The sequence below is a fragment of the Paramormyrops kingsleyae genome, chromosome 13 (genome assembly GCF_048594095.1).
Source record: "Paramormyrops kingsleyae isolate MSU_618 chromosome 13, PKINGS_0.4, whole genome shotgun sequence".
Classification (NCBI taxonomy): domain Eukaryota; kingdom Metazoa; phylum Chordata; class Actinopteri; order Osteoglossiformes; family Mormyridae; genus Paramormyrops; species Paramormyrops kingsleyae.
Genome location: NC_132809.1, coordinates 31,797,679 through 31,824,751, shown reverse-complemented (window position 1 = coordinate 31,824,751; position 27,073 = coordinate 31,797,679). Strand labels below are relative to the sequence as shown.

The 27,073-nt window shown below is 46.0% G+C and overlaps 1 protein-coding gene across 5 annotated transcripts; it reads left to right on the top strand.

Annotated features, from left to right (window-relative positions):
* The first annotated feature begins 251 nt into the window (after window positions 1-251).
* Window positions 252-26,906, top strand: LOC111851878 (kinesin-like protein KIFC3). 5 transcript variants are annotated; one of them, XM_023827181.2, is made up of 21 exons: window positions 252-480; window positions 12,096-12,216; window positions 13,272-13,405; window positions 14,855-15,038; window positions 16,206-16,363; window positions 16,543-16,608; window positions 16,715-16,897; window positions 17,310-17,549; window positions 17,707-17,880; window positions 19,381-19,528; window positions 19,622-19,752; window positions 19,827-19,938; window positions 20,251-20,426; window positions 20,878-20,982; window positions 21,077-21,207; window positions 22,002-22,125; window positions 22,703-22,832; window positions 23,625-23,854; window positions 24,772-24,921; window positions 25,744-25,873; window positions 26,606-26,906. In XM_023827181.2, the coding sequence occupies exons 2-21, from the start codon at window positions 12,135-12,137 to the stop codon at window positions 26,650-26,652; spliced, it is 2,835 nt and encodes a 944-aa protein (XP_023682949.2). In that variant the 5' UTR covers window positions 252-480; window positions 12,096-12,134; the 3' UTR covers window positions 26,653-26,906. The 5 variants fall into 5 exon arrangements, with proteins under 5 accessions (XP_023682949.2, XP_023682951.2, XP_023682950.2 ...); XM_023827182.2 differs by lacking the exon at window positions 252-480 and adding an exon at window positions 4,530-5,375; XM_023827180.2 differs by lacking the exon at window positions 252-480 and adding an exon at window positions 8,221-8,361.
* The last annotated feature ends 167 nt before the right edge of the window (window positions 26,907-27,073 follow it).

Genomic DNA, 27,073 nt, shown 5'->3' with positions numbered 1-27,073 from the left:
TGCAGCCTGTAAATAAATGCTTAGTGAAAAATAAAAACCACCTGTCATATAACTGTAAATGTACAAGTAGTGATTTGACGGTGACAGCGGCGTGGAGGCCTGGCTGGGAATTGGCGTCGCCTCTTTTGGGCTGCTTTCGGCTGAGCCTCGCCTGTGCGCTTCGCCCGGAATTTCCCGTCGCGTTGCAGCCGGATCAGCCCTGGGGTTTCGCTTCAGAAATTCCTGCCCCCCCCCCCCCACCCCGCACTCCCGCCCGCTTAGAAAAACGTCAGTAAGCGATAGTGCAGACAGCTGACCGACTGCCTCTCTTCACGATGAAGGCGGTTAGTGCCAGAAAGTTTCAAGTGCAGAAAGGGCGCTTTTGCTGACATGTGCAGCTTCACGCTGCTCACACGTTGTCCCTAAACACCCGGAATCGCCTGGTCAGCCGGGAGGAACCTGTACGTCCAGAAAAGTGCGTGGAGATCATTCGGGAAAAAGGTAAGTTCTGCAAGTTGACACTGGTTGTAAATCACGTGTCGTCATACTCAGCGAGGGTCTTAATTGTTGGTTATGTACACATTTATGTACACAATTGTGGTGATCGCTATTTAGCTAGACGTTGCACGATCGGACATGATTTGTGTACTATACTGTGACTGGTTACTGTTACAATTGCTAAAATGGCAGATTGTTTGCTGATCGCTCTTACATTTGCAACATGAGTTTGGCAGAAATTAATCGTTTTGTCTTCTAAGACGACTCTTGTTACCACTAATTGCAGACCGATTACATTGATAAAACATTTAATGTTGAAGGCTACTTTCCCCCAACTCATGTACAACAAATTTTAAGAAATTTGATTGCGCCCCAGTGCACAGTACATTATAAAGCATCTTGTTGAGCGTTAACTTGTTTCCCCCTTCACTGAATTAATATGATGGTATTGTTATAAAGTATATTCCTGTAAATTGCTGGTGTGAGAAACTCAACTGACAGAGGATGTTAACAAAGAGGATGACGCGAAGCTTCAGGCGACCCAGCCAACGGGTATCCGAAAATAGCCTCCAACTGTAGTATATTACATGGGCAGCACTTATCAGTGATAAAAAAAAATTGTAGACAAGGAAAAAATACCGCAACCCTGCTAGATGCTATAATCGAAGAACAAAAACACTGGTTATCTGGGATAGGAGGGTGACAAATGAACCTCAAAGATGACCGCGGTCCCATGGTGTGTGTGACGCTCCCCGAGCTTCCCAGCCGACTGCCTTTAGGCGCGGAACCCGCGTATTGGGTCACGGATACGACGCTTAATTATCTTGGCTCATTCTAAAAACTGACAAACCGCAAATGTAACGTATTATCAGGTGGAGACGAAAGCTGTTATAATAGTTTTTTACGTAGGTGGTGGGTTTTTTTAATCTCTCACCGTATTTAGCTCCCGGTGAGCAGCATTGACTTTTCTCAGTTTGGCATTAAATCACAGAACCGTAAATGACAGCTTTTGGAGAGCAGCCTGTGGCAAAGGCGGGGGAAGCGGAAAAACGTGCCGCAAATGGGCATGTAATGGCAAGTGTAAATATCCTGAAACTGGGATTAATTACCGTATGAATTACCGGTTTGTGATAACTCGGCTTCTTGTATAGACATTCTTACCTATTCGCCAATATTCCTTATTAGCCTCCTGTAATTGATCTGTACGTTTTTGGTTTAAATTTGGAAACTCTTAACTCAGTTGCAGGTGCAACTTTAACTTGTCACAGAATAATATTTTGCTTATTCCAGCATAAACATTGACTAAATATTTAGCTGGTAACTATTTTCTCGCTAAAATTTGAAGCTGTTTTATGGTCTTTATTCTTTGAACGAGTTCTTCAAAAATCAATTGCATATAAATATGACTATTTTTTCACAATTCAGCGTTAGGCTGAAAGAAAAGCAGATTAATCAGACTCCTGTGAGTGATATTGTGTTATGCAAGTGGGTTGTCCGTCATATTTTCCAGTGCTTCCCTCAAAAGTGAGTCATGCTGTTTTGAAATGTTGCTCCTTCAACCTGTAACCAATAATTATAAAAGAAAAAAATTAAAACCAGACAGTTGGAAAAAAGTGACGGTACATCCAGCAGGGGACGCTATTTACTTGATTGTGCCACGGCCCTTTACTTAGGGCGAGTCTGAGGGCATATTTTTGTGTTTCAAAACTTTTCGCAGCCTTGTCAGTGACTAGTTGTACCTTCAGTATTTTTTTCTGACTTAGTAACTTTTCTTTGCTGTTGGAAAATATGTATTTTCAATTCTGTTGACTGTTGTCGTTCAGCAGTTAAATATCTGTTTTAGTATACTTGCATTTACTATGAAATGGTGATTGGACTGTAGTGACATCTGTGGTAATGATCTCATAAAAGATTGTTAAATTGCATTTAGTTAATAACAAGTTTGACCATGAAAGTCTTTACAGTTGTTGCAGCAGTACTAATAGTTTTGTCTATGTACCAGCCGGGATTCTGCTATAATTGTTTGTGCCACTATGGTTAAGAGTCTGAGAAAATGTGCAGGATGCGATTTTCTCCCCCCCATCACACTCTGTGGAACATCTAATGGGAATTCACGTGCTGGCAAGTGAGACGTCGATGATCTGCAGGCCACAGGCTGATCTTCCGCAGCCACGGCTCCTGGCTGGTAACACACTTCTTATGGTAGCTGCGCTGGTCTCTGTGCTTCCTTCTTTTTCTTGGGTTATTTTGCTTTGGGACTGGATGTGTTTAATATGTTTCTTTAGCTTGCAGAAGCTAAATTGTTGCTCTTTAGGTTCTTTTACAAATGAGGGTTCAGACTCACATGTAATAATAGTAACAATAATAATAATAATAATAATAATAATAATAATAATAATAGATACTTCATTGATCCCCATGGGGAAATGAAAGATCAGATATTTATTTGTGTGGGAGCCACTTCTGGCTGTTTTTCCCTCCCTTTCTCCTTTAGTGTAGCTTTGTCAACATTTTGTAGGCGTGATGCTCAGTGAGGGTAACTCATTTTATAAGTGGTGTTTAAAGTACTGCGCCTTCTTACACATTTAAGCAGGCGTTTTGTTATAAACAGCGTTGTCATTAGCAGGATTTGTTGCCGTACAGCATTCACGGGCAGCGTCTCCGGCTCTTTGCTCAGGATGAAGCAGACAGAGAGCCCTGCTTATATGTTCTACCTCGTGCATAACCAGAAGTGGTCAACTACTTTCAAACGTCACATCCTCTGAGTAAATTGCTGTGGTTGCTCCGTACATTGCGCCTGCCCAGGGTGGGAATCCTGGGTGAGAGTGCATTTGCCTGTGTCGTGCTGTGAGGCGGCTGTAATGCTTTTGGGGGATTTCATCTTCCTGGGGCTTATGGGTTAATCACTGTGTTAAACCCGCAGGAGCCTGGGTATTTGCTGCCACGATGGGCTTGACGTGATGGGACACAGGCATCTCATGCTGCGTTAAATGGCTTGCTTCACAAAGAATCTCTCTTACGTCCGGCTTTTGGAAAGTCATTCATTTACAGGCTTGTGATTGTATTAACTTGCATTTTATAATGCATCGTTAAAATTCCTTGATGGCTGCTTTTCCCGGAGCGATTTAGATAATGTGCAGTTCATTCATGAACTATATCACAGTGCGTGGTGATTTTACGTGCCGATAACCGGTAATGGTGCTGTGTATCCTGAGCTCTCTGCCCAGCTCCTTAGGGGGGCGATAATCAGGCAGTGACTTTGATCGCTCCCAGCGGCTCCTCATGTGCAGGTATAACAATGTGAAAGCGCCCGTTCCCTTGGTTACCACAAAGACTAACATCATCTGAAATGTCAGGGTGTGTATAGCTGAGGAAACTTTTTGTTTTTTGCATTCTTCCTGTTAAGTGTAGAAATTTCACTCCACAAGGGAAATTAGACGACCCCTTTAACATGGAGTAACTCAATTGTTTTTCAGAATAAGACACGTAGCCTACATATTGTTGAATTTGGAAAAGAAAATACTTTTTTCAGTAGGGAATCAGTAGGTGATGTTATTGTGCACAGTCGAACAACATTCCATATACCCACCCTTCTGCCCGAACAAGATGGCCTTTGTGTCTGTTTTATGGTTCTGAAATGCAGGCGATACATACTGGCCCACATCCTCGTTTTCAGTTTAATCAGTCCGTCGGAAAGATCCCTTTTGTTCTTGAAAAAACAAGGATGTGTGTATAAAGGAGGATACAGATGAACTGGTTTGGCGCAGAGCAAGTCAAGTGCACTTTCTGTAAAGAACGTTGGGGTGGAGAGTGGGGGGGGGGGGGGGGGGGGGGGTGCGGTTTGAAAAGTCGCAGCCGTGCCCGTGAGGCTCAGTGCGTGTAATGGAAGGTTCCCAGTGGGATCATGCAGTGTATGTGGAAGTGCTGTGTTGCCCTGCCAGTCTAGCTCACTGAGGAATGAGGTCATCCCACCAAGCGGCCAATCACAGTGCAGATTTTGTGTGTCATGTTGCTGCTCAGACAAGGCAAAGCTACAGTGTTTGTCTGTGTGTGTATGAGGGGGGTCTTTCAAATGCAGATTATTGTATTTCATTATCCCTGTCCAGACGGCACCATCCTGGGTGATTTCTACTATCTTGACAGACGCTCTGATCATTGGGAGGAAGCAGATCTCCTCCTGCTTTATTAATATGCAATAAGCATCAGGAGACCAGTGGGCTGCTTCTGAAGATGGTCAGAGTGTAGCAAGGATAAAATGGGTTCTGATTTGAATTTGGATATGGTGTCTAATGAATTCTGTACATCACCTACAAGACCAAAATCCTTCAACCTCTGGACACTTTATTGCATTGAAATTCCTCTGAGCTCTCCCTCAAATGGTGGACTGCTTTTCTTTTTGGAATGTCAACAACTGGAAGTTCTGGAACTGGAAGTTCACCATGCGTCCAGTATCCTTGCTGCAGAGGGAGAGGTTGTGTTTGTTGGGAACTTGGATAGGAAGTCAGTTGGTGTGATTTTCAAGGGAAGTTGCTGCTCATTTTTGCAGAAAACTGAAGGAGCCAGAGATGGATGGTTACTGTGTAAATGATACCTGGGTTGTCCAGCAAGCTGCCTGTTCACCCTGGAGCTGTACAGCAGACAGAAATGGACAGAGTGTCGCCGCTTTGCAGAATTAAACACAGTAGCTCCCTGCAGCTATTGCGTATTTGTGCACCACTGGTCCTGTCGGTGTACAACCTCATCAAAGACAGGCACAGACCACAAGAAGTGGGGGAGAGTCCAAAGAACTACTGAGATGGACTATGGCTGTAGGTTCAGCCCTCTGTTACTAAACGATCAGGATCACCAGGACAGGCAAAATAGATCAGTGTGTGGCCGACTGCAAACGAAAGGCACAGGTGAGACGTTCCTGTCTCCTTTCTTGAATTTGTATCTAAAGATGTTCTGTACCTAAGAAACAAATATACCTAAAGTAAAATACATGCCTGAAGGCCCTTTGATATCCGTAAGGGAATAATGTGCTGGCTGCTGAAATGGCTAGGAGTATATCAAAGATATCACATCTAAGATGTTCTGCTGGTTCTGATCCGTCCCTCCTGTTATTTGGACAAATCTGCTTTTCCTTTGAAAACTTTCTGCCTGACACAATTTTTCATTTATGATGCATTTATTTTTAATTGGTTAGAGTACGTTTGGCAGATATTAAAGATTAGTGACACTTTAATGTGATGATTGTGTGACCTTCATTTTGGGAGGATTTCTGGAAGTTGTATTGATAGTTCCTCTGAAGGCTTGCTAGAAGTTTCCAGTGTAGCCTCAGAATGGCAAACCTAGAAGCCCACAGTCAAGACTATAATGGCTTGAATGGTATATCAGCGCTTCTTGTATGGACTCCATCCATTCTCTCTCATGGCCTTGAGTCTTATGGTCCCAAAGCAGACTGAATTTTCCATGTGAGGGGGCTGAAGATCACCACTCAAGCCCTTTTAATTTGGTGATGCTTAAATCTGCTGACCAGCCACTGGAATGATCTGCGAGGGATTAGCTCTTGTGTAATGAACTCAAAGCTCGGACCCCCTGAGCAGTTCTGCATGGCTTTTAAGTCAGACGGCAGTCACATGACTGGTCACATGTACGCCATGCATGGAAAGACCTTAACTGAGCCAGTGTGTGCTCAGGTTTCACTACATTTGTGGTGGCAATTTTATAAAATCCCCATATAGATGGCATTTTATTATCATCATATCAGTTGGTACAACTGTCTAGTTCTCCAGTAGTTATTTGCTGAGTCTGCACCTGATTAATAATTCATGAGCTCTTGCCTCATTGGCTTGGTAGTAGCCACTCCCCTCTTTGTATGTGAGTGATCGGACATAATAATATTTGTCGTGTTCATAACTCTGATCCTCATCTTCTAATATAATTCCGAACACAGGACAATATATTTACAACTTCCATCATCAAAACCCAAAATGTCCTAACATGCTGTGCAGTACCTGCCCTGTCAGGATTCTTTGTTGCACGTGTTTAGTCAGAGACGTGGGCAGCTTGGTGTCTCGTGGGCACGAGCCTAAATGCTGAGAGCAGGTTTATGTCCTTGATGGATGGTGCTGATCAGCGTGCCACTGTGCAGTTTAATTGGCTGTTAACGGACGGCATTGATGTCGAAGGCTGGAGTGTTAATTCAGAGCAGTCCTGAGCGTTCATGTGGCTAATGGTGTTCGAGTGAATTATATGTTGTATATGAGTGTATGATAGAGGGGTCTGTGCCACAGAACCACCGAATAGGGGGGGCTTTGTGGATGACAGAGGAGCCCTCCTCATTCTCCTCACACTGCTCTCTTTGTCACAAATTTCAGGCAAGGAAAGAAGAGAGGAGAAGAGCAGCTTACTTTCATTTGCAGATGAAATATTCATTCTGAGCTTTAGGGGGGTCTCTGGGGTCTGAAGGGAGGGGGTGCCAGAATTGGGGAGGTGTATTTATTCCCAAGGAGGGCTACGGCGTCAGCTTGCCGTTACCGAGTAACAGGAAGGAAGCAGAGCATCCAGGAAGGAGCGGGCGAAGGGCTAGCTGGGCGTCGCGGAGGCACGGTGTCCCGTGCACATGTGAGCGGCCGCGCGCGCCTTTTCCGAGAGCAGGCGGGACAGCCGGAAGATGACCGCATGGCCAGGAAAGCCACGCTGCAGGCAGGGAGGTGAGTTGGGCACGGGCAGGCAGAGGCAGCATGGTAACTGGCACCAGACGGTGTCGTCTGCATCCTGCATCGTATCCTGCACTGTTTAGCTCATTATGACCCACTGCATCCTCAGTTTGCCTTTTCTTTGATTCTCTGTGCCAGTGCATCCACACATATTTCTCTAGTGTTGCTCTACACACGTACATTGCAATTTGTGAACAATTTATTGCTTTCAAAGATCGCTAGATATGAGATACTAAGATTTATTGATTCCTATTTAGTTTTGGATTTTGTTTTTGTGGTTATCTAGAGCGCAAGAAAAATTCTTTGTTTATTCTTGCACGCCTGTCATTCAAGAGTAACGATATCTCTAACTGGGGTGACTCGTCAGACTGGATTTTGGGAAAATAATAAGACACTTAACACTATCGGGTGGCGATCGCACAGCCGCGTGTGTGGAGGGTGCCTTTTGTGGGCACGTGCCTCCGTAAAAGAGGAGATGACTGATACTGACCGGTGAAGCAGGGCGATGTGCCATCCCACAGACAAAAGATGTAGAGGCAGTCCGCGGAACTCACTCTTCTGGTGAAACATGGCTGAGCTTATGGAATCTACTCGGTGTTAAAAAGCCCCTTTTTACGCGCATAATTTATTCATGGTTATGTGTGCGTGTAATGACACGGTACTCGTCGGAAAAAGGAAATGCATTGCTGATTCCAGATTAGCGAATACGATTAACTTTTTTAGCACAATTTCTCTCCCTTACGATTAGTACTCTATTTAGACAGGTTATTTAAAAAAAATAAAATGAGGACAACAAAATAAGGGGGGAGTGACTCAGTTTTCGCCTACTGGGAACTGTCCTGTGTACATTTTTTGTCAGTTAACAAAGTGCTTTGTTAGTATAAGCTTGGAATAGATGAACGTAATGCCAGACTCCAGACAAATTTATGTTCATTCTCTGTCACACAGCACTTCCAAATCATTAAGAGAATCGCGCGCTACTCTCCTCCGTCATCTCTGCGCTACCGGTTACCGTTTGGCTTCCCAAAGCCCGCAGCCTGGCAGCTTCCCGGAGCCGCTTTCTGTCAGCTCCAGCTCCTGCCTTATGCCTCGATCCTTATCCCTGCGCTCCCGCATCCTGCTGTGCCGACGGGTGCATGCAGAGCCACGCGACAAACACAGCAGCTTCCCGCAACCAAATAAGGTATAAGCGCGAAGGGGCTTGGAGCGTGGACGGGGTGTGCGCTTGCAGCTGCAGTGCCCTTAAGAATGGACGTCAATCTGCGCAGGATCGTCTTGGGGGAGCTGCACGGCGGCAGATAACGGAAATGGGCTAATGAGATGCACGCGCTCCGTGAGCTGCCGAGCAGTGAGTGGGAGGATGTGATCTAGTTTCTACTACTGTACAGCTAGGGGGGTTCTACTAAGACCCCCTCCAATTTGTATGGTGCAAAAATATTAATATGCAACGTATAATACCTTAGGTCATTGCTGAAATTTGGCAGTCTGGTATGCAGCATGGTGTGGATTTATAAGTGCGCAATTAATTGTCTTCGTAAGTCACCCTCACTGCCTGAAATTCTATTTCAGGATCTCCAGGTTCCTCCTCTTTTTCTGAGTGGGAGTTTTTTGTGATTGGAGGAGGTCCTCCATCTAACAGGTCTTTGTCTGAATATGTAACCCCCCCCCCCCCCCGGGAATTCCTTTGTTAAGTTGCAGAGGTAGAAGGTGCTCCTATGGTCGTGGAGCCATAGTGCGGTCAGGTGGGGGGAGTGTGTTATGTTTGCTGTCGACATGGTGAGTTAAACTCTCAACTCAAATGCAGCAATTAACTGGTCCCTAAATGCCAAGGATGTGCCTCTGTCCCCTTAACACCCCCTCGGGTCCCACAAGGCGTCCCCTAATGTCACCTTGAAAAACACTGAAGTGCTGATGTCATGAAGCTGTTATGTATGGTCTGTACTGTAGTCTCCCTTTTGCTCTGTCAGTACACAGTCTGTGTGCTGCCAACAAAGGGTAGCAGAATAGCACTTATGTTTTTAATAACTAATTAAATGCTTTAAATACAATACTGTCCTCACGATTGTTTGCATTCATAATATGGTGTTTGAACAAACATACTGATATTTATGTTGCCGTGTGATATTTTAGCAATACTAAATGGATGCTGCAGCAACCAAAAAACCCATCTGCTTGAAAGCTTAAAGGATTATGGGAGAAGAGCTCCTCAGACGTGCGCTAAGTCTGAGTGCAGTTAGTAGGGTGAGGGTAGATAGTCATCACCCGCGGGAGCTACGTGTCGGTAAGCAGGGCGGGCTGTGCAAGGAGGCACACGCCTGCGGTCCTGAGGGCCCGGCTTGGGCGAGGGGTCTGGGAAGGAGGTCAGGATGCTGGGCTGGGTGTGCTCCGTGCTCCAGAAGACCTGGTCCGACTGTGAGCAGGAGAGGCGTACGCACTGGCTGGAGCGCACTGGCACGAGGGATCACGCAGGTGTTAAGGTACCGCAGCACGATAGGCTTTGGCTTCAAATAAGACGGCAGTTGCCTCACTTGTGTATTTCTTTGGACAAGAGTGTTTGCTAAATAAATAAATGCAATAAATGAAGTACTGACCTGGTTCAGTGTCCGAGTAACTTCACTTTTGTCAGCTGAATTCCTCTTAGCCTTGCTTGTGTCCAGCTTTGTCATAAAAATTTACGTAGTATTGTCGTTGAACTGTTGGCCAGCAAACAGCACTTAGACGTAAACAGACTTGTAATCTGAAGATTGTTGCTTGTAGTTCCACGTGGCGGCCAGATGTGGTACCCTTGAGGCAAAGTTGTAAACCCAATCGATTACAGAGTTCGTTAAGCAACTGACTGTTTACGATGTTCATAAAACTGTGAGAACACTTTTATGATAACAGAGGCTAATTATAGTAAATTATTTCACTTGACATTTCATTGATGTTGGGGATGGATTATGTTGGGGAATTTATTTTAGCTCACTAGATACAGGTATGTGCTCTTAAGATCAGATCATCCATCTATGTTTCAAGCATTTATCAAATGCCAGGCTGTGAGGTGGACAGCAGTCCATCAGAGGTACACACACGACCTCACACTACAGTGGGACGCGATCGACAGCAGTCCATCAGAGGTACACACACGACCTCACACTACAGTGGGACGCGATCGACAGCAGTCCATCAGAGGTACACACATGACCTCACACTACAGTGGGACGCGATCGACAGCAGTCCATCAGAGGTACACACATGACCTCACACTACAGTGGGACGCGATCGACAGCAGTCCATCAGAGGTACACACATGACCTCACACTACAGTGGGACGCGATCGACAGCAGTCCATCAGAGGTACACACATGACCTCACACTACAGTGGGACGCGATCGACAGCAGTCCATCAGAGGTACACACATGACCTCACACTACAGTGGGACGCGATCGACAGCAGTCCATCAGAGGTACACACATGACCTCACACTACAGTGGGACGCGATCGACAGCAGTCCATCAGAGGTACACACATGACCTCACACTACAGTGGGACGCGATCGACAGCAGTCCATCAGAGGTACACACATGACCTCACACTACAGTGGGACGCGATCGACAGCAGTCCATCAGAGGTACACACATGACCTCACACTACAGTGGGACGCGATCGACAGCAGTCCATCAGAGGTACACACATGACCTCACACTACAGTGGGACGCGATCGACAGCAGTCCATCAGAGGTACACACATGACCTCACACTACAGTGGGACGCGATCGACAGCAGTCCATCAGAGGTACACACATGACCTCACACTACAGTGGGACGCGATCGACAGCAGTCCATCAGAGGTACACACATGACCTCACACTACAGTGGGACGCGATCGACAGCAGTCCATCAGAGGTACACACATGGCCTCACACTACAGTGGGACACGATCGACAGCAGTCCATCAGAGGTACACACATGACCTCACACTACAGTGGGACGCGATCGACAGCAGTCCATCAGAGGTACACACATGACCTCACACTACAGGCAATTCTAGAGAACTCAGATTCACCTGAGTGTATGTCTTTGGTCAGTTGGAGGAAACCGGAGTACCTAGAAGATATCTGTACACCACAGGGAGACCATGCAAATTGCATACCCTGAAAAACCCCCAGTCCTGGAGGCGTGAAACAGTGCTACCCACTGTGCTGCCATCAAAATCACATTATATTCCAATAAATATGATTTGCTGTTTCAGCCATGGTCGATACAGACCACGTCTCAAGGGACCCATTTTTAATGTACAAATCCGTTTGCACGCTGTATATTTCATACCTATTTATTTGCAGATATGCATACTTCAGAATAAATTAGCAAGAGCAAGATGCAGAAACTGAACTGCATCCGTGCATTTTAGTTCACGTCATGTATAACTGTAAGCTATGGGTATGACCAAGGTGTTTGATCAGTTTGACAGTTTAGGTCCTTCATCTGGGCTGCTGCCATACTTTGTTATACAGTAATAAAATATGGACGGATAAAACAGGAAGTTACCTAATGACCTGCTCTTTTATGATGTTATCCTTTGTTATTTTTTTTCTGTTTTGTAAATTTTGGTCCAAATTTTGGCAGGGGGAATATTAAGGTCTTATATCATACCGTCAATAAGGTCTTGGATGATTTTTCTAAATAGCACCCCCTTGTGGAGAACACCCTTCAAAGCATGGAAAGACCTGTGACATTTTATAGGTCATTAAAAACCTGTGACATACTATAGGTCATTATCTTAACATGAGTGTCGGCTGCTGTCTATCATTGTGAGCTGTAATCTAAGTGTAGGTAGGTTACCACGAGTGTGTTCTTTATTTGGTGGCCCTTGAAGGACAGATGTTATCATCTAACTGAATATATGTATTGCATTGTTTTTTTTTTTCTTAATTTAGCCACCACAGTTGCCTTGCGCACTCCCTAACCCAGCGGTCATGTTCACCGCACGAAGAAGCTGGAACCCTGGTCAGTCTGCTTGCTTGCCAGAGCTGTGGAAGAAAGAAATCTCATTGGATGGTGAGTGTCACATGCAAGGGTAAAAACCTGTGTGGCCACATTTTTCAGAACATTAAGAAAAGCGCCTCCTTCAGATTGAAGAGAAAGACAGGGAGAGAGAGAGAGAGTCAGACAGAACTCTTTGATCTGGACATGAAGGGAGCGGCATGATTTACTGGGAGGTACAGTAAATTTGATCTCTGACTTCTCAGTTATCCGACGCTGGCTGAATCTGAGTGATTGAGTAAGACATTCTCTGTGTAGGTGCCATGCTTTCATTGAGTATGTATGTAGAGGGATTAGCCCACGGTCAGCATTAGAAGCCTCTTTCTCAGGTTATCCCCTGCCCAGAACTTCTATACAGCTTTTTTTTGCTCACTGTACCATTTAGAAATTGTTTACATGCTTTTATTTCGGACAAACTTGTCAAATGATTGCGGAGCTCAAACATTTGGGGGTTGTGGGTCACTGCAAGACTTCTCACAGTGATAAAATTCTCTTGTTCACAGAACAAGGACCCTTATTCACGTAACAGTCAGTGCTGGTGCATGATAAGAGGAGCTTAAACCAACACAGTCCATCTCAGCTTTCATTTTAATATGTTACTCATTAAAGCAATCAAGAACATGCATGAATTCTATCTGCGTTTCCTTGGATTTCAGTGGACTCTTGTGAAAGTGCCTATGATTTCAGTAATGCTGCATACAAATCCTTATGTGGGTATAAGAATGAGTTGGAACATGCTGCTGACTTTAGTGTCGGAGTGACTGGCATTTGCTAACATCAAGGCTTTCATTTTTGATTCTCTACTGTGCTTCACATTCACATGATATGTGAATGAATTCTTCTTCAGAAGAGACACCACCGTGTTTGTATTTGTTTTTGTGATAAATGAGGCCAGACTTTAAGTTTTTCCTGTACCCCTGCATTTCAATACCTATATATGTGTTTTTGCCAAAGCATTCATGAATTTTTCTAATTGCAGAAATAGTTCCATGAAGTCAGTTATGGAGTTCAATAGAAGCTTATTCTGTGTGTGTGAGAGAGCTGATGGCCTGGTTTTCTGATTTCCACAGCAAGCTCGGTGAATTTACTGATGAGCAGCAGTAAGGATAGACCCTTCCAGTCTTCCGCCTTCCCATCATGCCACTCTGTGACCTCTGACCTCACAAGCTCTAGTGAGACAGGTGATCAGCAACTGCTCATACAAGTGAGTCATCTGTCTGTCTGTCTCTCTCTCTCTCACACACACACACACTCTCTCTCACTCTCTTTCTTGTCTCTATTGCCCCTTCATTTTTTAGGCAGTGTGACCCTACTCAGGGTATTAAGCTAGTCTTTGGCCTACTTTCATAATCGCATTACCAAGTTTGAGACCCAGAATCTTTTGTTCTGTGGTCACACTTGAACAGCATTTGTTCTGGCTAAACTTTATATAGTTCACTATGTATACAGTAATGCAGAATGCCTTTTACTGTACCAGTGTATGAAGTTAATGAATGGCAGCTGTATTAGGTACAACTACAAATTCTAAAGAACACTAAGAAATTGTGTAGATCGTCATGAATAGAGCGTGAAGTGAATGAACTGATCAGAGATATGGGATGCGGCCGTATATACAAGTATGGCATGTGGGGTCTGCATGTCATATGGTGATTAGTGTTTGTAGATGGGCCCTTTTACATTGCATACTTAACATAGTCCTGTTAAATCAGACCTGATGGTGCTGCTTCAGCAAAGACAGGCACGTCTTTTATTTCACATTTCATACTCGACTCGAGTGATGTCTCTCCCTCCCCATTCTCACTGTCTTCTCCTTTTAATAGTCATACTTTCTGCAGAAGGTCACTTGGTCCTGCTGCTGGACGTCTGCCCATGTAACTCTCATTTTAATGGCTTAGGCCGCCTGTAGCTGGGGATCTCTACTGGTTTAGCCTCAGGACCCACATTGTTCCTTGATCATTAAGTCATAGCCCAATTTTTTTTTTTTTTTTACAAATTTTGAGCCAGATTTATTAACAAAAAATCGTGCAGTAGTAGTAAATAGAACATAGTGCAGTAACAGTAGCACTCTGCTTTCATGCACTGTTAAAAAAAACAGAAAAAATCGGACATTACAAAAAAATTTATAAAAATATTAGCAAAACAATCTTTTAACCACACCTGATGAAAATGGTCCCATGGGTCACAAATGGCCAGTTGAGAAACAGTGGCATATAATAGTTCCCAACCCAGTCCTCAAGGACCTCCAATCCAGATTTTTGCTCCCTTCCAGCTCCTAGCCAATGAAAAACACTGAATACGTGGTACAGATGCATTGGGAGATGGGAAGGAGCAAAAAAGTAGACTGTGTGCAATCCCTGAGGACTGGGATGGGAAGCGCTAGCCTATAGTTTATTGCTATATATTTTATAACAGTGCTGAGGTGTGCTAGCTGGAAGTTGTTTCCATGTTTTAGAGCCTGTTCCTGTATCTAATGGCCAATTCACAGCAGTTGCACACATGTATCCAGTCTCCTTGAATCCTACAGAACGGCATCTTAAGGTTCCATCTGCCCATGAACTGTTCTCTTCACCTCAGTGTACATTCTCTCTGTAACTTCGCCTGGCTTTCATGAGGTCGCTTCCCCATTGTGCCCCATTGTGTTCTGACCCCACAGGCCCTGCAAGATAAGGTGTGCCGGTTCCAGGCGCGCCTGCACAGTGAGGACGCCAGCAGGACGCTGCACCTGCAGCACACATGCCAGAGTCAGGAGCAGCATCTGCATGACGCCCTGACCGGTGCCCATCACCAGCAAGCCACGGCACAGGAGCAGGAGAGCCCGTGTGAGGCAGAGCCTTCTGGTAAGGTGGTGATATGTAGTTTATTATGGGGTGGCAGTGCATTGTTGCCTCACACTTTAGGGATCTGGGTCGCAAGTCCATCTGGGTTCCATGTGTGTGGAGTTTGCATGCTCTCCCTGTCATCGTGGGCTTTCCTCTGGGTCTGGTTTCCCTCCACAGTCCACAAATGTGCTGAGGCTGATTGGAGTTACCAAATTGCCCATAGGTGTGTCTGTGTGAGTGAATGGGGGATGAGTGAATGATGTGAGTGGATGGAGTGTGAGTGGATGGAGTGTGAGTGAATGGAGTGTGAGTGAATGGAGTGTGAGTGAATGGTGTGTGAGTGGATGGAGTGTGAGTGGATGGAGTGTGAGTGGATGGAGTGTGAGTGGATGGTGTGTGAGTGGATGGAGTGTGAGTGGATGGAGTGTGAGTGGATGGAGTGTGAGTGGATGGAGTGTGAGTGGATGGCGTGTGAGTGACTGGCGTGTGAGTGAATGTCGTGTGAGTGAATGTCGTGTGAGTGAATGTCGTGTGAGTGTCTGGCGTGTGAGTGAATGGCGTGTGAGTGAATGGTGTGTGAGTGACTGGTGTGTGAGTGAATGGTGTGTGAGTGAATGAGGTGTGACAGTGAATGGAGTGTGAGTGGATGGTGTGTGAGTGTCTGGTGTGTGAGTGAATGGTGTGTGAGTGAATGGTGTGTGAGTGGATGGAGTGTGAGTGAATGTCGTGTGAGTGGATGGTGTGTGAGTGAATGAGGTGTGACAGTGAATGGAGTGTGAGTGGATGGTGTGTGAGTGTGCCCTGTGATGGGCAGTAAGCTCAGTAATTCCTTGGATGTTCTGCCATCAGGGGTTGTGCTGTGGATGTGGTTGCATTGTGTTCACGTTTTTCCGGGCCTGCCCGTGGGTCTATGTTTGCTGGGGTAATTCTGCGATTATTTTAAAGTGGGGAACAAAAGAGGAGCCATAATTCATACAGAGGGGCCAACATTATCATTAGCCAATGATATGTTATGGATTGGTGAGTGACAGAGGAAAGGTCACTCTGGGGGCCAATTATATTTCAGCTGTGGCTGGGGCCCCGCCCCTAATTCGATTGAATTATCCAATGTAACGCTGGAGAATCACTCTCAGCTCTCTGCCTCCCACGTCCCAGTATGCCAGTAGAATGTAAGCATGTCTGCAGATTTCAGGCACCCCTGTTTGGGAAGCTGCTCGACCCAGGTACCCCAGAGCCCGGAGAGGGAGACGGCACCGCTGCCGGTGGAGGGGCACAGCACACCGGGCCGACTGCGCAGTCAAGAGAAGGACCAGGAGACTCTTATAAGCAGCCTCTGCAAACAGGTGCGTTAGGGTTAGGGTTAGGGTTAGGAAAGGACACCTGCGCTGAAGATGCATTTCCATGGAAATGCGGATGTTATATATAGCAAAGGTTACACAATGAATTAGTCAGTTGTTTATCATCAGTTATTTAGTTAGTTAACACCAGGTGAGGGTCTTCTACTCACTGTTCTTGTAACCAGGTGGAGGACCTGAAGGTGAAGCTGCTGGATCAGTCCCGGGAAGTGGTCCGACTGCGCTCTGAGCTGGTGGGTGAATGAGAGGAACAGCGTTTCTGACCTTCGGGCAAATCTCCATGGATACATTTTTGATTCCTCATATAAAAATGTCCTTCTTTAATACTGTTCTCTCTAGGGAGCAACAGACCTGGAGAAACACCTTGAGATCTTGGTGTCTGAGAACGAGAGGCTCAAACAGGAGCTGAGCGCCTGTGGGGTGTCACTGCCCGATGCTGCAGTGTCACTGCCCGATGCTGCAGTGTCACTGCCCGATGCTGCAGTGTCACTGCCTGCCTGCATAAACTGCCCGCACCTCCAGGTCAGAGCCCAGCCTGGGGTCTAACAGGAAACCAGTAACTAATGTAAGATGGCTGCTTGCCTGTAGTTCTGTGTGGCTTGGTGGGTTAGGCCTCTGTGCCTGTGATCAGGAGGTCATGGGTTTGAACCCCTTGCTCAGCAGAATGGTCACATCTTCAGGGAGCCTTTGAAGGCCCTTTGCTCTCTGATTGCACCTGGGGTGCTGGATTGAAGGTCGACCCTTTGCTCAGACCCCAAGATTCACTCCCTGTGAATGTGTGTGTCTCAAATAGGGAAGTACTTGTGCAAATATAATATCACTTCTTTTACGCAGAAAGTTTATGTTTGACTAATTTTGTGCACGTAAGCATCTTTCATAACATTCGATGTCCTCGTTTGGCGACTGACATGCGGCGTCTGGCTGCCGGCGGCAGGATGCGGAGTCTCTGCGTGCTGAGGTGGCACGGCGAGACCAGGAGGCCCAGCAAAGGGAGAGGAGGCTGGCAGAGCTGGAGAGGAGGCTGCAGGAGAGGGAGACCCAGGTGGCGCAGCAGCAGCACCAGCTCGAGGAGGCACTGCGGGCTCGCAAGGAGGTGCAGTGGACTCTGGGCGTCCAGCTGAAGGAATGCCAGCAGGCCCTGTCCAAGCAGGCAGCTCAGCCCCCTCAGATAAGGGTGAGGGCATAAAAGACCCTTTGAACCAATCAGAGATGAGAAAATCCAAAATGGCCTCCAACTCCCAAATACTTTGTATTATTTATGTTCAAAATCCTATATTTTCATACAACAGAACTTGAATGAAGCCGACCCGCGTCTCCCATCTCTCCAACAGTACGTCACTAAGACCGTAGAGGTGGAGTCAGCCCAGGCTAAGGCGGCGCTGTCGGAGGCCCAGGCCCGGAACCGGGCTCTACAGGAGCAGCTGCTGGCACAGAGGCGCCTCCTCTACGAGCTGGAGCAGCAGCTGCAGGAGTCGCAGAGGACAGGCAGCCAGCTGCGCATACAGGTATGCGGCACATCTGCATGCTACGGCTTGCTACCCCCCCATCGCTGGCTGCACTGATCGCACTGTAGCGTGGTGACACATTGACCATCAAGGAATGTAAATGGATCCGGCAAATTAATCGCTGTATTATGGGTTCCGTTCTCAGCTTCAAAAATTTGGATGTATGGTTTTTGTATAGAATACACATCAGTTCTGCAGTGTGAGCTGCTAAGACACCTCAGTGTGTCTGCAGTGTGAGCTGCTAAGACACCTCAGTGTGTCTGCAGTGTGAGCTGCTAAGACACCTCAATGTGTCTGCTGGTCCCTTTGGTTTCCTCTATATCTGTGACACTGTGACCCAGTTAATAGTTCCCCCCCAACCCGCCACATGCTGAAAATCTTCCTAAATTACCAGAAGCACTGGGATTCACTCTGGACAAAATTCGTCCAAGGATAGAATGGATCCATTTATCACACTATTATATTGCAGCCTTTTTTAGATGCATTTTTCTTGTGGAATCAGCCCCCTGCTGGGTCCCACTCATACCTCAGTAACTGTGTGGCCTCTAGAGCTTCTGCTTAATCGCTCTTCACTTGCGTTCCAGCTGGGGAGGGATCGGAGCCGACTCTGCAGCCTTATTTCTAAGGCCATGGGGCGGGGCGATGGAGAGATCATTCGTAGGTTGTCAAAGGTTGGCCTTTTATTTTAATGCTTAGGGGTCAAAGGTAAATAGAAGCGGAGCAGCTTACAATGAGAAGGCTTTGGTGCGTGGCTCTGCGGGTTAGGACTCTGTGCCGGTGATTGGAAGGTTGCTGGCTCAAATCCCATGACTGGCAGAGTTATGCTGTTGGGTCCTTGAGCTAGGCCCTTAACCCCAATTGCTCTGTAGATTCTGCTGTCTGATCCTCACTTTCACATTGCTTTAAACAAAAGCTAAATTAAAAAAAAATATGCTTTGATGGACATTGGCCTCATGTGACACCCACAGAATAAGTCTTGTGTTGAAGAAGAACTTTGAACTTTGAATGATGAAAAATATTGGTCTCTCGTTGAGTCTGGTCTACCGCTCTGTGGCCCCCAAAGCTCTACTTTATATATGTTGCCATCCTTAGTGCTTCTCCTGAACCCCACTGCCCTGCAGACTCACTGTTATCACATACAGTGCCTGCACCTCAAACTTCCCGATGTAGATTGACGGAACCGAACCACTACCTTGAACTTAGCTGAGCCTAGAACCCTGCTCACTATCCATCTCGCTGCTTTTTTCAACTCTGCACTCCAGTAAGGAATATTTTCCGTACTGCTCCAAAAATCAACGCCTACAAACAAAATATCTAGGAGATTTGGTGTAAGGAGCTGACTCAAGGATGGAGAGTCAGCATCAACAAAAGCCACTTAGAAGAAGAGAAAAACAGAAAATGGATTAATATTTCATTCTAGATGGGTGGTGCAGGGTTGAGGTGCGAGGAGCCCCAGAGTGTCTGGTTAGTCCTCATGCTGTGTGGTGCCTCTGCCGCCAGATACTGGCATATGAGGGCGAGATGGAGCGGGCCCAGAGCCAGCTGGAGGCGGAGCTGCAGACACTGGAGGAGGAGAAGAACCGCATAATCGAGGAGGCCTTCATAAGAGCTGAAAGTGAGATGAAGGCTGTGCACGAGAACCTGGCAGGTCAGTCCCAGACACGTACATATGTATTTATGAGTTTCCTGTCTATAGTAGCACCTATAACATGTAAACACTGCTGGCTGGCTGCCTGCCTAGGTGTACGGATGAAGCTGCTAACCCTACAGCCTGCCCTTCGCACGCTCACCTGCGACTACAACTGTCTGAAGAGGCAGGTGCTGGACTTCCCCTTAATGCTGAAGAAAGCCATAGCAGAAGCCAAAACAGAGGTGAGGCTGTCCAAGGTGCACCTGCACGTTCACATGACCCCGAGGCCTGCTAACCTCCGGCCTCGATCCTGCAGATCAGCCAGGTGATCGAGGAGGTCAACGCTGCGAACCAGGAGCTACTGCGGAGGTACAAGAGGGAGATGAACTTACGGAAGAAGTATCACAATGAGCTTGTCCGACTCAAAGGTAGGAACCAGGGCAGTGTAGAGCAGTCGTTACCAACTGGCTGTCTCCAGTCCCAGTCTGGTCCCAAAGGTGGACCACTGTCTGGGCCACTATTTTATGTTGCCAGTAATCTTAAAACTCACATTTTTGAAAAGGCACAAAGTAACCAGCTCTGCAGGGCTCTCTAGGTCCTTCAATTGCAGCATCTGATCCAGTCATTGCTGTTATTCAATTTTAGTTGAATCGCCATGGCATAGACCAATGCTGTTGAACACCTTTTTGGGAGTATGTGTCAGGAACCTCACTCTAACTCCATCCACGCTGATTTCCCAGGAAACATCCGTGTATTCTGCCGAGTTCGGCCTGTCAGCCAAGCGGAGCTAAATGAAGACAAGAACGTAGTAACCTTTGACCCCAATGATGATGCTGTCCTGCAGTTGTCCAATAAGGGAAAACCACTTATGTTTGAGCTAGACAAAGTTTTCCCGCCTGAAGCCACTCAGGAGGAGGTGAGTCTTGAATGCAGCAGTTCCTTCTCAGTCTTCCATCCATCCATTTTCCAAACCGCTTATCCTTTTGGGTCGTGGGGGGCCCAGAGCCTGTCCCGGAAGCTACAGGCACGAGGCGGGAAACAACCCAGGATGGGGGGCCAGCCCATCGCAGGACACGCTCACTCACCATTCACTCATACACCATCCCTCACACACCATTCACTCACACACCATTCACTCACACACCATCCACTCACACACCATTCACTCACACACCATTCACCCACACACCATTCACTCACACTCCATCCACTCACACACCATTCACTCACACACCATTCACCCACACACCATTCACTCACACATGCACACCTATGCGCAATTTAGTAACTCCAATTAGCCTCAGCATTGCTCAGTGTATTTAAATGGAAACATGTTAAATGAACATTACTTTCTTCTGAATGACCAGGTTTTCCGGGAAGTTCAGTCTCTGATAACCTCCTGTATCGATGGCTACAACGTGTGCATTTTTGCCTATGGACAGACAGGCTCAGGGAAGACATACAGCATGGAGGTAATCAATGTCCAGCTCAACATCAACTGCCCCCTCAAGTGTTATTGATTTTAATCAGTCACTGCCTTTTTTTGTGCCCCCCCCCTTGTCAAAGGGAGTGGAGAACAACCCAGGCATTAACCAACGCGCACTACGGTTGCTCTTCTCGGAAATATCAGAGAAGGCTCCAGATTGGCGCTTTAACATCACTGTCAGCATGGCGGAGATCTACAACGAGATACTTCGGTGAGAATAAAGTTTTGTTTTTTTATAGATCTTAAATAAAGTTCTAAATTGCTCATATCATAGGCTGGAAAGATAAGGGTGGTCTGGCTATTTCCCTCAGCTTTTGGGGGGCTGCTTGTCATTGGTTGCAGTAAAAGCTCCTGCTAAGTGCTAGTGAAGCAGACATCACAGTATGACCAGACCTCTAGTGTCACGGTGTAAGCAAACCAGACCACTCACTGCATGGTGTAAGCAGACCAGACCACTCACTGCATGGTGTAAGCAGACCAGACCACTCACTGCATGGTGTAAGCAGTTTGTACACTAATGCTGTCATCAGCATTGTTACATAACCTATGATGTCTTATTTAGTTGAGTTTAACATGGATTATTATTGTCTGGGCTTGGCCATCTGGCTCATAAGCGACTTGTACACATCCAGCTTTAGTGAAGCTCTGTCGTACAACAGCTAGCATTAGCGAGCATAGCTTTGGTTAGGCTAACACATTCATTCTCCTGTGGTTGTAACACCAATGTATGACTTTTTCTAACATAGTTATAATTGCTTCAGTTAATTAGGTTCAACATAGAGGATGAATGTTAAAGTACAGTGCAAAGTTCCCTTATCTTGTGGAATTTTCCACTAGCATGAAAACTGGCAAATGAACTGCAAACACTTGTACCTGGAAACTGATATATTATGTGTATATGCATTAACGGCACAGAAGATTAGACCATAGTGCCCAATGTTAGATCTCTTCCAGAACCTTCATTAGTTTGTCATGCAGCTTATAAAATGTGGCATTTCTTCTCAGGAACCTACTAGGAGACGATCCCAGTGAAAAGCTGGATATTAAGATATGCCCAGATGGCAGTGGTCAGCTGTACGTGCCTGGACTGACGGAAATTACCGTGCAGAGTGTAGAGGATATTAACAAGGTAGGTGTACATCTGAATCCAGGGCCAGCCCACTTCTTTTTTGGGGCCCTAAACAAAGCTTCTTGCCTGAACATACACACGTCACAGGCTGATCAGATGGGGAGCCCCCTGGTGGCCACTGGGCCCTAAGCAACCACTTAGTTCTCATGTATTGGGCTGGCCATGCCTGAAACTGTAAGTCTCACCCCAGGTTTACATCATTGTTTCTGTAGGGTGTGGTTTCATCCCAGACAAAATAAGGCAAATTTTGACCTCCTTGACAAACACCCTGAGACATGCACTTTTGTAACCAGGGATCTTGTGGAATGTGTTTGAGGAAAGAAGACAAAATCCTTAACTGACTTAGCCTAACAAAAGCCTGGCTTGTGGCTTTTCTTTCTCCATGTTGGCGTATAAAGTTTTAGAGTGGCAGCAATGAATCATTACTTTCATTACTACCAGTTACTATAAAAAAAATTAATAAGAAATTTTATAGTTCTGTAGTGTAAACAAAGTCTATGAAACCCACGCAGAAGTATTTACATGGGATTTCTTTTAGAATTGACCTCAAAGGTGCTAACTTCTCCTTGCCTCGTAGATTTTTGGACTTGGCCATGTGAACCGGGCGACAGCCTGTACCAACCTGAATGAACACAGCTCCCGTTCTCACGCTCTGCTCGTCGTCACTGTCACCGGCTTCAACACCACCACTGGTCATCGCACAGCAGGTCAGAGCATGAGCACTGAATCTGCGTCCCAAGTGACCTTCTGTCACCATACCCTCTATAACTGATTAGCCTCCTAGATTCTCAGTAGTGACCACTGTTTAGATCCTACTTGGATAGTTTTTTTTTCTTTTGGAGTCCCATTAGGTTAGATGTACGCTACCTAGAACAGGGCTGTTCAAATCACAGTCCTAAAAGTCCGAGACCTGCTGATTCTCCAGCCTTCCTTTACCTGTGAGCCAGGTGTGAAGCCTCTGGCCAATCAGAATCAGTAATTATTAAACTAACTACCCAGGAGAACTGAAAACAAGGCCTGGATTTGGAATCGAGGTCCAGATTTGAAGAGCCCTGACCTAGAAACACAGGGGCAATTCTCGGATGTTTAAGGTGGTGCCAACCTTATTAGCCAATGATATGTTTTGAATCGGTGAGTGACAAGGGAAGGGGCACTCCAGGGACCAATCAGCTTTCAGCTGGGGCCAACACCCCTGTGGACTCAAACCCTGTATACATTATATGTAAATATTTGAGCATTTCAAAAATGCAGGAAAGTACAAATAAAGTGGGTTAATAAAGGGGGAAATATGGATTATCACTGTTACGGTCACTAATTCTAGCACGTTATTCCAGTGTTCCGTTTAGTTATATTGCTTGATTTTGTACTTAAATCCTTTTAAATGTCCTAAATAAATAACCTGAAGTAAGCCTTGACAGTGATTGGTTAAAAGGCTTTTATGCTGAGGCGTGTTGCCCCGCCCCCACGAGACGTAACAGATGTTTTCCCCTCCCCTGCAGGAAAACTGAACCTTGTGGATCTTGCCGGGTCGGAGCGCATTGCCAAGTCGGGTGCTGAAGGCAGCCGCCTGCGGGAGGCGCAGTGCATCAACAAATCCCTGTCTGCCCTGGGGGACGTCATCCACGCCCTGCGCGCCAAGCAGCCGCATATCCCCTTCCGCAACTCCCGTCTCACCTACCTGCTGCAGGACTCGCTGAGCGGGGACAGCAAGACCCTCATGCTGGTGCAGGTATGCCAGGGCTGCCGCTCCTGCGCAGTCGGCATCAGGCAGATGCAGCCAAACGGCATCCGGGCGGCATGCGACCAGGGTTACACATGGACCCCCTACTGTATGATGTATAAGCTATTTAAAAGTTGCCGATAAAAGTAATTATACCACAGCACTGTTGAAGCTTCAGATGTGATTTGTCAGAAGGGCGTTGACAAAGTTCCTATAGCCACACACATAATGACAGCAAGATGAATCACAGTAGTAAATCAATGTGCTATTATAAAACAACAGGTGACCTCAAACTAACGCCTGGCTAACAGTGCAATGCCTGAACCACACCAAGCTTTTTTCGGCCACCGGAAGCTGTTGATGAGAGCCAGTGACTCCTGTCATACTGGTGTGTGCAGCACAATCAGCTAGCTGAGCATGCTGAATTGGCATCGGCGCTAGTTAGTGAAACTGACTCTCTGATTGGGCTGTATGTCACCTCTAGTCGTGCCGGTGTGTTCCAGCACAAATTCACACAATCGAGGGGCAGATCGCTTCTTGTCCTTGGCTGGCAGTAGTTTTTCTATACTGTAGGCTTGGTGTGTACCCAGGTTTAGCGATAGTGAGTTTTCAGATTAATGATGATGGCTTGGATCATATCTAAGACAAACGTTTAATCAGTGGCAGAAGGAAAGAAGTTCTACTAATAAATGTGGTTTTGGGTCGTCAATGGAAAAAATTATGTCTTTAGGTCCAAACATGTACAGTAAGTGTGTGGTGACCTTGATCTAAGCTTGTACTGCATTAACTCTTTAATTGTCTTTGTCCTTTTTTGGGGAGTATAATCTTGCTGTTGGAGAACGAGGTTTGCTTTTGATGGTGCACGCACCTTTAGTTAACGATCAGTCTGATTGTGCGAGAGTCACATGACCTGCTCCCTCCTTCAGGTTTCCCCATTGGACAGCAATACGTGCGAGTCCGTTTGCTCCCTGAAGTTTGCCCAGCGAGTGCGGACTGTGGAGCTGAGTGCCGCGGCTGGCCGAAAGCACACCGAGAACTCCTCCACGTCTTCCTCTCCCACCAATGACAGCCTGGAGGTAAACACCTAGTCCTGGCCAGACGCAGACTGACGTTGCTTTGCATCTAATCCCTCTTCCCGCCGGTGAATCACGCCCTGATCGCAAAGCCTTTATTCTGCGTGGTCGGCGCTTGACGCACACACTCAGGTGTACACCACTTACGAGCCTAACATGATTCTGGTAAAGTGAAATCAAGAGGAATAGTTACCATTCATTTCAATGGAAGAAAGTTTTGAGCACTATCGTAATAGATAATCACAGGAGTCACCAAACAGCTTGAAACAAAGGTGTGGAGATAGTAACTGTAGACAGGAACAGGTGAAGGCGTCACTAGAGAACTAGGTGTGGCTCCCAGCGAAAAAATTCATGGAATTCCCAAATCTCGACGACTCCGGTTACTTCTAACTGAAAAAGTCAGCCTCATATTTTCTCAAAATTCACAAAAGAAATTGGTTACAATTGTATATATATATGATATCTGCATTGTGCTTGATGTCAACTGCCTGAAATACTACTGGCACTCACTCTAAACCAATAAGCTCTTCGTATAGAGAGGAGTTACTCTTACCACAAGCTTTGTACATTTACACTGCTTGAGTTTCAGCTACTTTATCACGTACCTTGGGTTTACTCCTCTCTCTTGTGCCTCTTCTGTCTTGCAATTGTTAGTTGTCTTTGTCACGGTGTCTCCAGCAGAGGCAAGTTGAGCCAACAAAAATGTACACTGGTGTTGATCGTGTGGCTATAAAGAGTCTGATTCTAAGACTGGAATTATGCAGTTAGTACCCATAATGGAAGTCCTACCCAAGCATGACATGGTCTGGGACTTGCTTTATCCAGCTGGACTCTCCACCCATGACCCCCGTGTCCCTGCCCCTGTCCCGTGCCAGCAGCGTCAGCTCCATCATCAGCATGACGGCCAGGAAACCGGGCAGCATGCGCAGGAGGTCACCATCTCAGCAGGCCTCAGGTCAGTGCGTCCTGCCGGCACCCTGGGCTCCACCGCCACTAAGTCAGGTTTGATTTATAACTGAAATGAAAATAAAGGTCATTGTTCACGCTGGTTTGCCTTCTAAATTCCTAAAAGAATCTTTTCTAGTATGTAAATTTCACCACAATGACAGCATTTAAAAATGTACTCATATTACTATCACGATTAAGTTAAACTCAAGTCTTGTGTGCAAAGTAACAGTTCATAAAATAAATGAAGATCCTGACTTATAATAGGGTGTATTGTGGAAGAGAGCTTATTGATAATTATCAAACAAATGCAGCCAACACTGACTGCATTGTCTGTAAGAATGTATAAGCTTGAATCGCCATACAGTTTGCCTTAGAGTTTATGTTTTGTTTATTCTGCTAATGAGTCTAAACCCATTTCCAATAAACTCTAACAAAACTATTGACAAATATCTAACAAACAAAAATATTATGCAATTTTACCTTTAAAATACACACATGCATCAGGGATCAGCTTACAGTTCCACACTCTTAGACTCACTGGAAATCTTTCTGCCCTGTACTGCTCCTTCTGCTCTAACTGCTGCCCCGCTTTGCTCACTGTACGGATTCTGAGTGGCTGAGCTCATCCATCTTCCTTCCATCACAGCTGTTGACATGGAGCTGGCCTGCATGGTCGCTATGGATTTTCATTAGCTGGTGTTCTAACTCTGCTAACTCTCTCTTTCCCCATCTCTCTTAGGAAAATCAAAACTCATTGCAAGAGACGACAGAGTGGTAGATGCATAAGGTCACTGAAGCTCTGAAGAAAAAAATTGTTCTACGATGTACCGATATTTATTTGTTGCTTTTATGGGGGTGGGAAGGGGGCAAGTGCAAGTGTTGGAGTGAAGTGTAGTTGTTCAGGCTTGTCTGAAGCTTTTGGTAGCGTCCTCGGCGTTGTATGTGGGCTGTCCGCACTAAAAGGGCGGGGTTCTTCATTACTGTACATGAAATATGAAGACCCCGATCCAGTCTTCCTAGTATGTATCACAATGGGGGGGGGGGGGAGAAACGAGTCTTCCAGACACAGTATTTCCACATAATTTGCACTTTAGATTAAGTATGTTGTTTTTTGCATTTAATAACATTTGTATTTTGTAAAACAAAAAAATTGAGGTGATACAGCATCACAAAAGTTTCCTCTTTGCACCAAATAAACTATATTTAA

What these genes read in the sequence shown, in the direction of transcription:
- LOC111851878 (XM_023827180.2), top strand. Translation starts at nt 8,263, where the DNA reads ATGCCTCGATCCTTATCCCTGCGCTCCCGCATCCTGCTGTGCCGACGG. An exon ending in TCCGACTGCGCTCTGAGCTG is followed by an intron (nt 16,609 to 16,714) that starts GTGGGTGAATGA and finishes TGTTCTCTCTAG; the next exon opens with GGAGCAACAGACCTGGAGAA. An exon ending in TAAACTGCCCGCACCTCCAG is followed by an intron (nt 16,898 to 17,309) that starts GTCAGAGCCCAG and finishes TGCCGGCGGCAG; the next exon opens with GATGCGGAGTCTCTGCGTGC.